We start from the raw sequence: 11431 nt of genomic DNA, 5'->3' as shown, positions 1-11431 counted from the left end.
TTCTTAAAAAAATTCGATTCAATTGGTTTTTGCCTGGTTCAACCAGTCCACACCAGTTCGCAAGTCAACTGGTGTAATGGCTTTATTCGGATCGATATCTCAGCTAGTTCTCGATCCGACCGACCAATCCGGTCTAATTCAAACATCATTGGTGAGAATAGTCAATTTGCATAGTTTGAATTACTGATTCCAAGTCTCAAGTGTCTCCAGGTCTTCCATCCCTAAAGTCTCAACTCTCAACCACTCTTAATTATTTCAAATGAGCCTATTTTCATACCTAACAAAAAGCAAGTGGATTAACTATTTCTTATCTTAAATAGTGAATACACTAATGATTCAATGCATTGATTCATAAAATCTCAAAGAATTTATCTAAGTCATAGAACAGTACGTGGAAGATGCAAAATTCGTGAACAGAACTGGAAGTAATAGTGTGTGAACATATTTAACAGATAACTCGACTCGTGAACAGTTCTAGTTACAGAGTAGTTAGGCTAATAGAAGAATGGATAAGCCATGAAGAAGGAAAAAAATATATATATTTGTGTATATATAGCAGTATAATCAGTTCAGAACAAGAACAATGAGACTGAAATCAGTTTACTTCATTATATATTAGAAAAGTGAACCTAGTGCCAGTTCTGAATATATTAAGGTATTGCTGTTACAATAATGAGGAGGCATTCAGTTACCTGGAGAAAGAATTATTTAAGAACCAATTTCCAGCCAAATTTGATGAATATTGTGATCGAATCATCGAATCATGGAAAGAATGGGCTTCGATCTGGAGGATAAAACAATGTGCTTAGCCTCCATTTTGAGGCTTTTTTTATCATATTTCAGCTTTTCATAGCATCCGATCCCTCATTTTGGCATCTTTGAAGTATCATGCTACAGTTGTTCATTGCGCCAGCATCAAGAAGACCATGATTCCAAAGTTTTATCATGAATAACCTCCAACACCTGAACCGAAAATTACATAACATCTCAATTACAGATATAAAAGATAACAACAATGTGCAAATACCTTTAATAAGTGAATACATTTCAAACACAGTTTTACAACACTTTCCTAGCATCACTTGCGGTATTAAATGGTCCACAATGTATACCCCATAAATGAAACACTTCAATAGCTATGGTTGGGTGCGCATTGGCTGTTTACGGTTGATTTTTATCACCTCTATCTGCCTATAAATGGTCAGCTCAAATTCCAACTCAATGTAGTGTGACTTTTGTTATTGTTAGCAAAATACAACTTCAGCAGTAAAAAACAAACAAGTAAACATTCTTTAAGTACATTACCAAAAGAGAGCAGGTGACTTGACCAAATCCGGCCCATGGAGTTTAGAGAAAGCCTCACATGCCCAGGAAACGTGACCATCAGCCAGAACCCTGTCAAATGAATCAAGAGACCATTTTAATCACACAGCAAGACCACAAGGAACAAGTTCTATGTGGTAAGGGTGAGCAAAATTCAGTTCAACTAACTTAACCGATTGCCTTCTGTCAAGTCGGTTCAGCCAAGTCAATCATGATGATCAATTTGGTTTTGAAGACAGTTATCAGTTATGAATTTTCATAACCAAATTGGCTAACTTAACCAACTCTTAATATATATATATATTTCTGTTCATGCTTATGTTCCCATACTTGAAAGGAAACAAGAGAAAAAAAAAAGATTAGTTTAACCAACCTAACAGACTGAACCAACCGATGTTAAGTCAGATCAATAGATCGGTCCAGCTAAAGTATGGGTTGGTCAGTTAAGCAGGGTTTCTTAACCAAACTGGCTGGTTCCTCTCTCCTACTATGTGGTACCAGCTCAAATACTTAGAATTTCTTGACATACAACAATTAGAATGGCGAAGGGAAAAGAAAAGTAGATGATAATTATGAATTCAATTGACAAGAAAAGGAAAGAAAGCTTCAAGTGTTACGTATAGACTACCTTTGCTTTCTAACAAATGAGTTCCAAAGATGCATAAGCTGCTTCTCGTCTTTGCTAACATCCACAAAATCGTCGAGCATCTGTTACATAATTGTTTTTATGTTATCCTCTCACTTCTAAAGAGTAGAATAATCAGAGGTTAAAGATGGAACTAGTGCTAGGACCCTAAACAAAGTAATGCTCGTAAAATACAAGCAAAAATTGAGCAATGTATTACTGTTTGAGATGAATGAAGAGAATTGATCATCTCACCCCAACAGATCACTGTTATTTAATTACTTTCCCAAGACAACTGAAGATTTATAAACCCAAAATAGTAAATTCTTGTTCACCGGTTATTTTGGCCCCAACCAGGTTGAATGATTTAAATACATTTTTTTTTCTTTTTAATGACATAATTTTGCCCTCAAAATGCTAAAACAAGATCTATTTTACAGGAGCAAAATCAGGAAAATAAACTGTTTGAATTTTTATTTATTTTTGGGTTACATATTACAAGTTACAAAGTGGGGGAGGGATAACAACAGTAAGGTTTGAACCTTTGTTCTTAAGGTGCTAACAAGGAGCCATAACCACTGCTTTCTTCAGCTATTGGCAACTGGTTGAAGTTCTAACAAGTTATAAAATACTACAATTCATAAGTGAGTTCCACAAAATTTAAAGCCTAGACCAGCAAGCATATGATTGTAATAAAAAAATAAAGGAAATATTCAGATGCAAATTGTAAACCATACCCTGCGATCTTCAAGATCAGCGATGTCATCATCAACTTCATCTTCACTGTCTCTATCAGACATTACTTGGTCCATCTCCATTGGCTTCAATTAAACAATAAGACTTGTCAGTGCATACAGAGAAATAAGATTATTGACACAACATGGATATTCGTGATAAGATAATAGCAGATAGCTAAAACTGATCACCTGAACTCGGTGTGAGTGAAAGAATTGGCGTCTCAGCAGGAGCAAGCGGCTGTCAGAGAACATTTTGAATCGTTAAACATTTAAAATGTTAGCATGCCTAAACTTCAGTGAATTGGGGAGGTAAAAAACTTCTATTAACAAAAATGAAAGGAATATATTAAAGAAAAACCCTCAACAAAAATGAAAGGAATTGACTGAGGAAAAAAGTTGCCTTGGAGAACATACTTCCTAGGTTCAGATCGATCTACAGCTATTTTCCTTGTTTTTGCAGGAGGTGCAGCAATATCAGTTCCGGATACTGTTTTAATACAATCAGGGTCCAAAGGAGAATGAGCCATTGCAATTGAAACTCCTGGACCATCACAACTATTTGCAACTTGTGCAAGACACTCAGTTGCACTAGCATAATCAGAGCCATAGTTCTCCAGACCATTATATCCATTTTGCAAATCTTTCTCCAGAGGAACTGACTTGGAAGCCCTCTCACCTTCAGACAGTTGAATAGTTATGTCAATGAAAGGTTATTATTGAGTCATTTTTCTGGTGTTATTTACCTATAAGTTACAAAATTAAGCTGGTGACTTCAAGATGTAAAGCATTCACAGTTCACACACTATAAGTATAAGACTATGCACTAAACATAGAGATATATAAAAATGTAAGGACAAGTGGTACTAGAAAAATTACCATCATTCTCCAGAAAACCATTCTGCCTGTTTTCACTAACAATTTTGGGTGAGTCCATCTCCAGAAATTGTACACTGACATTCTTCACACCCTGCAGAGGGCTTGTAGACCTACGTCTTCGAGGTTTTGAGCTGCACATGCAATTCCTTTAACCACTGAACTGCCAGTATTTATTTCCAACAAGAAGGTTTCATTGCAATTGAAAGAAGCAAGATGTACCCAAAAATTTATACCCTACCAGAAGCAGAAAGTTTCTACTCGTGGATCTACTCCATTTGCCAAAGTCTGTAACAAGAATTTTTGGCAGGATATTAAAGTTTGAGAAGTCAAATCACGCTTTCTGCCTAGTCACAATCTTTTTTTTTTTTTGAAATAACACAATAGATTTTCCAAAACATAGAAAAGACAAAAAATGTGACAATGACATTTTATTTCCATTTTCAACCATGGTTAATTTTGAAAAACATTCCAACCCAAGTCAACAACCATCACTAGCACTTCTTCCCCGATGTCTAAAGCTAAAATATCTACTATCTTTGATGGCAGCAGGATTGCTACTTATTGAAATCTAAGCTTCCATGTGAATCTTGAAGGAACATAGAAGGAAAACTGTTACCTCAGATACTAATGAATCAATTTTCACTGAGACATTAACTGCTTGATACTCCTCTGTCACCTACAATATAAACATCTTTTCAATAGTCTTTCTGGAAAATCTCAATTGAGTGGCAAGTGACTTGACCATTTCAGCTACCAACCCAGAAGTCAAAGTTGAACAAGTCATGCGACGAGCACAAATGATATCGCAGACCCTGTGAACAAACATCAAGGTAGGCTGAGTGTCAAAAAAGCTTTTTGGTGCATAACATAGAATAGTTATCTATGAATAATAAAAATCAGAACAATTCCTGAATCCAACAAATAGCAATATGTAGAAAAAAGAAAAGAAAAGAAAAAAAATATTCGTACGAAATGAAAGTCATCCTATTACATGTAAATGAGTTTATCTTATCACATACAAGGAAATTTAATAAACACTCCATCCTCTTGTTTTCTTTAGATAAAGAGAAAATTGATATAATATGACTTCATCATCAAAATTATGAATGAAGCACTCAAAATAAGTGAAGACAACAGATGAGTATCCACCTTAAAACTTGCACATTGCATCAAGCAAAAAGGACAAGAGAAATCTTCAGTTACTGCAAATTTAAATGATTAAAAAGAACATGGCAATTAGAACTCAGAAAATCAACTTTAGCTATTAAAGGTTAAGTAAATATGATGTAAAATGCAGAATTCGGTACGGATAAAGAGATTAACCTTCAGTCTTTTGTAGCATATTGCCATAATCCTTATAGTTGAAAATTACAATTCCAGCCCTCAACCTACACAAACAGATTGGAGGTAAGTTAACAGCATAATAAGCGATAAAGAGACCTCATAATTGTTATACATAAATTTGCTTTCCTTTTTCCGGGAAAGATGTTTTTAGCTATAGACATGAAGTAGAAAATCAATGGAGCAATACACCAGCAAGCAATCACTATCAACTTTAGTTAGTAATTTGATGATATCTTTATTTCTGCTACTAATGATATTTTTACTTTTGGAAAATAATAAAAAATTCTGTTTTTCACAGTATTGTTTCAAAAAATTCCAGGGCATGGAGAGTTCCAGGATTTTGGAACTGTCTCAGGGCATCTGTCTTATACACAATTCTTCTAGGGCTAAATCTTCCCAACTGCAGCATCAAATTCTTCATCATGCTACAACTTGGACCCAAATCTCATCGAGAAACTTACCTAAACAACAAAGATTCACTTTCCCCTTATAACAAATTTAATTGTGAATGAGACACTTCAATTCAAACATCAAATAATCATCAAGGAATATTGCTACTTTTCAGAAGCAGGAAATAGAATAGAAACGTATATTTCCCATTAACTAACTGTACTTGTCAGCCTTAATCACATAATCCTTACTCAAGGACATTATTATGATTATTTCAAATATATAAACTTAAAAGTTTTAAACTAGGAGAAAAATTGAAACAGATGGTTACTGGCAAAAGTAATACGCTAATATCATACTTCAGGGAAATAAGACTGATAATATTCAAAGCATTACTTCAGAGACCAAAGCACATATTAAAAGGGAAGTTCATACCTCCTTTTACGCCTCGCCTGTATTTTGTATTTCAGACATCTTCGAAGAAATGAAGGCTGAAGCAGAAAGTGATATTTGATTATAAAGTAGACTGACCCGAAAAATGTTGCCCCATCAGGCCAAAAACAGTAGATAACCATGCTCAATTCATCAAACTGAGGTTGTGCATTTACATGACTTATACGAGAAAGATTAACTATAGAATCTATTTGACCTAAAAAAAAGAATGCATTAACAAGAATTCCCAAATAGTGCAAATAGTAGGTTCTCTTGGACACAAAAAACACATATGTAAAAAGATTTCCTAGGGTAAAACAGATCAAATATGGAGATGCATGTTCAGTAAGAAAAGCATAGCATTACATTGTGTGAAGCACGGCAACGAAGAATATTGTACAATTCAACAGGCTTGCAATATACTAAGAGATTCTCTACAGCTGTATCTGTCTCCTCTGCAGACAAATGCAAGCATGAATTTTGGCGGCACATGACCTGCAATCCAAAAAATCACATCCTCATCCTCACATCAGCAATCTATATCAAGGTAATAAGAAAAAAGAAAACACGCATTGACACTATGATTTTCACCCTACGCAATAGAGAGCAGTCATACATATCGAATCAATCTTTTGAAAAATCCATGCAGATTAACAATCAAACAGCCAAATAAGCCAAAACAACTTGGATTAAATTTAATTATCGCAAATGAAAATAATGAAGATGAATATAGAGTTGACCAAGTCAAATTTGACATGGATGTTAATACAATGGTTGGTTTACCCCAATGCAGATGTCAACATTTCTTTAGCATAAAAATCTATATCAGCTCCTGGTAGTATAATAAATTCGCAATTGGCAACAAGTTAAACAGCAAAACAATGTTTCCATTTCGAATTTTTACACAAAAGGTGAACCCGAGCTCAAACAATAATTCATAAACCAAATGCTACAATTTTACCTAGAAAATCTCCCGTTTTGTTGTTCTCTTGCATACCTAAATTTAAACGAAAGACGAAACGAAGACATCTAAACACCTAATCAATTCTACGACAAGGAAAACATCACGATTCAATTATAAGCTAATATCAGAAACCCTAATTCATCAACAAATATATATATATATATATATATAAGAATTTATTCCTAAATTAAAACTGATAAAAAATTAATTAAAAAACAATAAATAATACGTGTAACCGTAATCCAATTTCATGAAACAAGAAAAAAGAAATTAGCCTACCTCCATACCTAGAGAACATAGAAATATAAGTCAAAAATTGAACGTAAAAAATGGTCAAAATTTGTTAGACAGGTTAAAATAATTGATGAAGAGGACAAATTAGAATATAAATTATATAATTTTTGTGACTATATAAAACGACATAAAAGCTTTTTTTTGTATTTTTATATACCAGAGATAAAAATTGAATGTATCGACGGATCTGGAAAGTCGCCGGAAAATTTGGAATTGGCGGTTTCTGAATAGTAGGCGAAGTGGAAGGAAGGGGAAGGAGAATTTTTTATTTTATTTTTTATATAAAGAGAAAAAAGGGGATCCAAAAGGAAAATAAAATAAATATAAATAAAAGAAAGTTTGTTAGGTTGCTTTTAACGGGAAAATTTTACGAAGCACAATGATTGTGATTTGTTTTGATATTTGGATTTAGCGAAAATGTGGAGAGATGGGAAAGGTTATTGGGTTATGGATGGGATTGGATTTGGTTTGGTTTGGCCCAAATAGTGTTATGGATCTTCTTTGATTTTCTAATGGTTCAAATCCATTTATATTGTTTTAATGAATGATATATCTTTAGTGTTGGTTTTATGGTCCATGAATATTAATTTTTTCGGGATTTGTTGATGCTCTTCTCAATAATGTCTAAAGTTCAAACCTAAGTTTTCTTTCTAACAGTGCAGTGCTTCTTACCGTTACAGTTATAAATATTTAATAATAGAGTTATCGATTAAGTATTAACTTGATTGGTATGGGCATTATTACCAATGCAGAAGAATATGGGCGCGATTAACAATCTAGATGATTAAATGATTAAAACTTAAAACAATCTAAATTTGAAATAAGCTGAAAAAAAAATCTAAACCTAGTACTCGAAATAATCTAAATTCGAAATGACCCAAAAATTTTAAAGTCCAACCCAATTGAGGGTTCTATAACACCCTTGTTATATGAAATTACAATCTCTTTTATGATTAATATAAAAGTAATAATGCTACATTTAGTAGAAATATTATTTTTCAATATGTCTTAATACATGAGTTAGCACTAAATTAATTTCGTTTAGTAATATTTAGCCACTTGCTTTATTTATTTTAAGCGAAGAGAAGGAATTTGTTTTATTAAATTTTTATTCATTTTCTAATTTAAAATTCAAATTTATATTAGGATAAACATTAAAACTATATATAAACTTATCTAATTAAACAAAAATTTCAAATAATTCCAAGATACTAAAAATCTAATTTTTAACCTTTTGTCCGAAAATTTTGAAATACAATAAAAATATATTTAAAATTTTCACACAATTTATCTCGATTCGATTCCAAAATTTTTGGGATATTACACATTTTTTCTTATTATATTAACATGGATGGACCATTGATTTTATTATATCTTTTAGACATGGAATAAAAGCAAACAGAAAGTACATTTTTTTCCAAGTTGAGGAATAAATTTAGGTAAAGTTTTGAAATTATTATTATCCTCCATTTTAGTTGACCAAAACATTTATATTTTAACTTGGAATAGGTAAAGTTGCTACTTTTTTCTCATTGACATTCTCACATTCAATATTCAAAAAAATATAACTTAAAATATTTGTTGGCACCAAAGATTAGAATTCAATTACCAAAAAGAATTTAGGGTTGAAATTCTCTTATTATCTCAATTTGTGATATGTACCCAAAAAATACATTATGAAAAAAGAGTACAATATAAGAAATGAGAGATGAAAGGGTTAAGGGTTTGTAGGTTTCGATCCTCTTAAAATAGAAATTTGTGTTTTAATTCTCATAAAAATATATAATTTAATTTTATTTCAAAATTTTTTAACTTTATCCAACTTTATCCCGACAAGATTTAAACTCGTTTCATTTGAATCGTACCTAATAAAAGATCTAACCAAAAAATTATACTCTTATAAGATGATTTTAATAAATAAAAATTAGAAAAATCTAAGAAAATAAAGGATTTTATCAAATGGAGGAAAAAGCCTTCATATTTTCTTAATTCACATTTATGGCAAATAATTTAATTAGTTATAACTTTAGTGATTAGAAAAATATTAAACTTTTTCTCTTCAAATTAAGCTATAACTGAATCTAATAAAGATTAAATAATGATGACTTCAAGCTCAATTCAATTCAAAACTCAAGAAATATTAATATTGTTTAGACTATAATGTATCTTTTGAATCTTGAACTTTGTAAGGCTCGATGAAACCCTTAAACCAACCCCAAGATTAATTAATGACCTTAAAACTTTAAAATTACATACATATTATTTAGGGATGGTAATTTAAATTGTGAATTTGAATATTTGTAAAAATTAGTCATTTTATAAGGATTTGGATATTGTAGATTTAGATAATATTCGGATTTTAAAATCATAATCCAAATAGATACATTGAATTTTCAGTGTTTGAATATGCATTGCTTATTTGAATAACGGACTTGTTACAAAATGCTTATAGTTTAGATTTTATATATAAAAATAATTTTAGTGAATTAATTAGATATCCAAAAATGAGTGAAAATTTTGAAGTTATTATTTTTGCATATTCGAATATCAAACATAGAATAATATTTAATTTAGATTGAGATTTGAATAATAATATTTAGATGATTTACGGATAATAAAACATATTCAAAATTTTAAACAAATTTCTTGATTCAAATTCATATTCGGATAATTCAAAAATACAAATATCCAAATCATTATCATTCCTCACATGATTTGAAGTTGTATGAATACCAAATATATTCCCCAAAATTAATCAATTCATTAAGCTAAAGTTTTCAAAGCCTATCTCTCACTTTCAAAAGTCTATAACTTCATTTTGATACTCCCTCTCACTTTCACACATAAAATTAAAAGGAAAAAGAGAGAGAGAGAGCGCTATTGGGTATTTTATATACAATTTAATGCAAAAATGCCTATTGAAAGTCATACCAAAAGGGATATATAGGTTTTACTCTAAGGCAATTAAAACATTGACCAACTTTTTCTAATACCTACTAAAGCATCCATTTTTTTTATTTGTTAATTATATCAAACAAATTTTATTTTACTTTGAAATAGAAAAGCTGCTTGCTACGTCTTCACATGTGGGGCATTTTGTGCATACAATATTACTCTTTTTTGACTATATCTTAATCCAAAATATAGTCATTTTCCCATTTTTTTAAGTTGAATTTTGTTTTGTCTAAAATTATAATCACACGCACAAAGTTGGTATGAGATTGATAACGGTTTACACCGTAGTGTTGAGAGTTATATATTATTGTTTTAAAAATTTTTAAAAAAATTTAGAATGTTTGAATAGAGATAATTTAACTCGAGTTTTTTAGATTTTAAAGTATTTTGTCTAGTCAATTATAAAATGTGAGCTTCGAGATACAAATATCTCAATTATCAGTTAAATCATGTTTGACCTCCAATACGTGCATTTGGACGTAATTAAGAGGTTTGTTGTTTGCTAAACAGTATAGAAGTGGGTGTCATGGCAATTGGTGTTCCTCCAAATGCTGCACCTATAAGTGGTAAGTATTTGATTTAGGGATAGGGTGACCATATGTGGCGAGGCGGTTCCTTTAGGCGAGACAACCCTTCGTGGTTATGAATACGTTAACCGTGATGAGATCTACTTGGGCAAAGTGATTCCTTAGTCATGGTTGGTCAAGCTCCTCCATGCACTCATCTTTAAGCAAGGTGATTTGCTCCGGCTATTTGTGGATGTTTGTTTCGCGAAATATAAGATTATTTTTAGTAATAGGATTATCAAAATGTAAATTTTTTTAACATATTAACAAGGCGTGTACATTATCATGTTTGGTTCATTTGATTGGAATTTAAGATTTTGATGTTTAATTGATGGAATATAAGATTATTTAAAAGCACATTTTATAATTGCATCATCACATTTTAATAAAACCCATAGCTTTACCCCAATTCATAAATAAGAAGATAATGCGCTTCAGCGCACTTAAATCTATATCCTCTTGCATGAACAACAATGCTCATGCTAATTGAACTAAGATTCAAACGAAAAATAATTAAGTATACATATATTCAACAATCTTTTGAGCTAATAATAACAAAAATACTATGTTATAAATATGAAAGTTTGAATTCGATTTTAAGTAGGATTCTTTCTATCCCAATTATAAAAGAAATTAAGTATAACATGTGTTCCATACTCTTGTGTAATAATGGACTTCAGTGGAAAAAAAGTTATAAAAAAAATGGATAACTTTCTTTATTATTAGAAGAATAATTAAATAAAGACAAATTAGGGAGCTTAGCACGAGGAGCATGCTTCAATTATTTTATTTAAATGAAAGAAAAAAAATGGAATGTACAAACAACAAAAGTCTAATGCATGTAATAATGATAAATATTAGTATGTATCATGCACATGGTTTGTATGTGAATTAGGAGACATGAAATTGTGACTTGATGCCTTCA

General features: G+C 31.2%; 1 protein-coding gene across 4 annotated transcripts; it reads right to left on the bottom strand.

Moving 5' to 3' along the window:
• Positions 1-510: 510 nt before the first annotated feature.
• LOC108480373 (polycomb group protein EMBRYONIC FLOWER 2-like) lies at positions 511-7352 on the bottom strand. 4 transcript variants are annotated; one of them, XM_017783351.2, is made up of 15 exons: positions 7143-7352; positions 6094-6222; positions 5731-5786; positions 4885-4949; positions 4711-4763; positions 4320-4373; positions 4178-4237; positions 3800-3846; positions 3562-3692; positions 3100-3361; positions 2875-2923; positions 2686-2769; positions 1952-2031; positions 1306-1395; positions 511-963 (listed from the first exon to the last, which is right to left on the bottom strand). In XM_017783351.2, exons 2-15 carry the CDS (start codon positions 6217-6219, stop codon positions 840-842), a joined length of 1281 nt encoding a protein of 426 aa, XP_017638840.1. In that variant the 5' UTR covers positions 6220-6222; positions 7143-7352; the 3' UTR covers positions 511-839. The 4 variants fall into 4 exon arrangements, with proteins under 4 accessions (XP_017638840.1, XP_052881774.1, XP_052881779.1 ...); XM_053025814.1 differs by lacking the exon at positions 7143-7352 and adding an exon at positions 6971-7113; XM_053025819.1 differs by lacking the exon at positions 7143-7352 and adding an exon at positions 6689-6887.
• Between the last annotated feature and the right edge of the window lie 4079 nt (positions 7353-11431).

Source organism: Gossypium arboreum, chromosome 1 (genome assembly GCF_025698485.1).
Source record: "Gossypium arboreum isolate Shixiya-1 chromosome 1, ASM2569848v2, whole genome shotgun sequence".
Lineage (NCBI taxonomy): Eukaryota > Viridiplantae > Streptophyta > Magnoliopsida > Malvales > Malvaceae > Gossypium > Gossypium arboreum.
Note: the sequence above shows the minus strand (reverse complement) of the source record. Positions and strands in the feature narration are given on the sequence as shown.

Bases quoted from the DNA above. Each gene is read 5' to 3' on its own strand.
- LOC108480373 (XM_053025814.1), bottom strand. The intron at 4,764-4,884 runs GTTAATCTCTTT...TTAAATTTGCAG, and splicing joins TATGCTACAAAAGACTGAAG to TAACTGAAGATTTCTCTTGT. The intron at 3,362-3,561 runs GTAATTTTTCTA...AACTGTCTGAAG, and splicing joins TGGTTTTCTGGAGAATGATG to GTGAGAGGGCTTCCAAGTCA.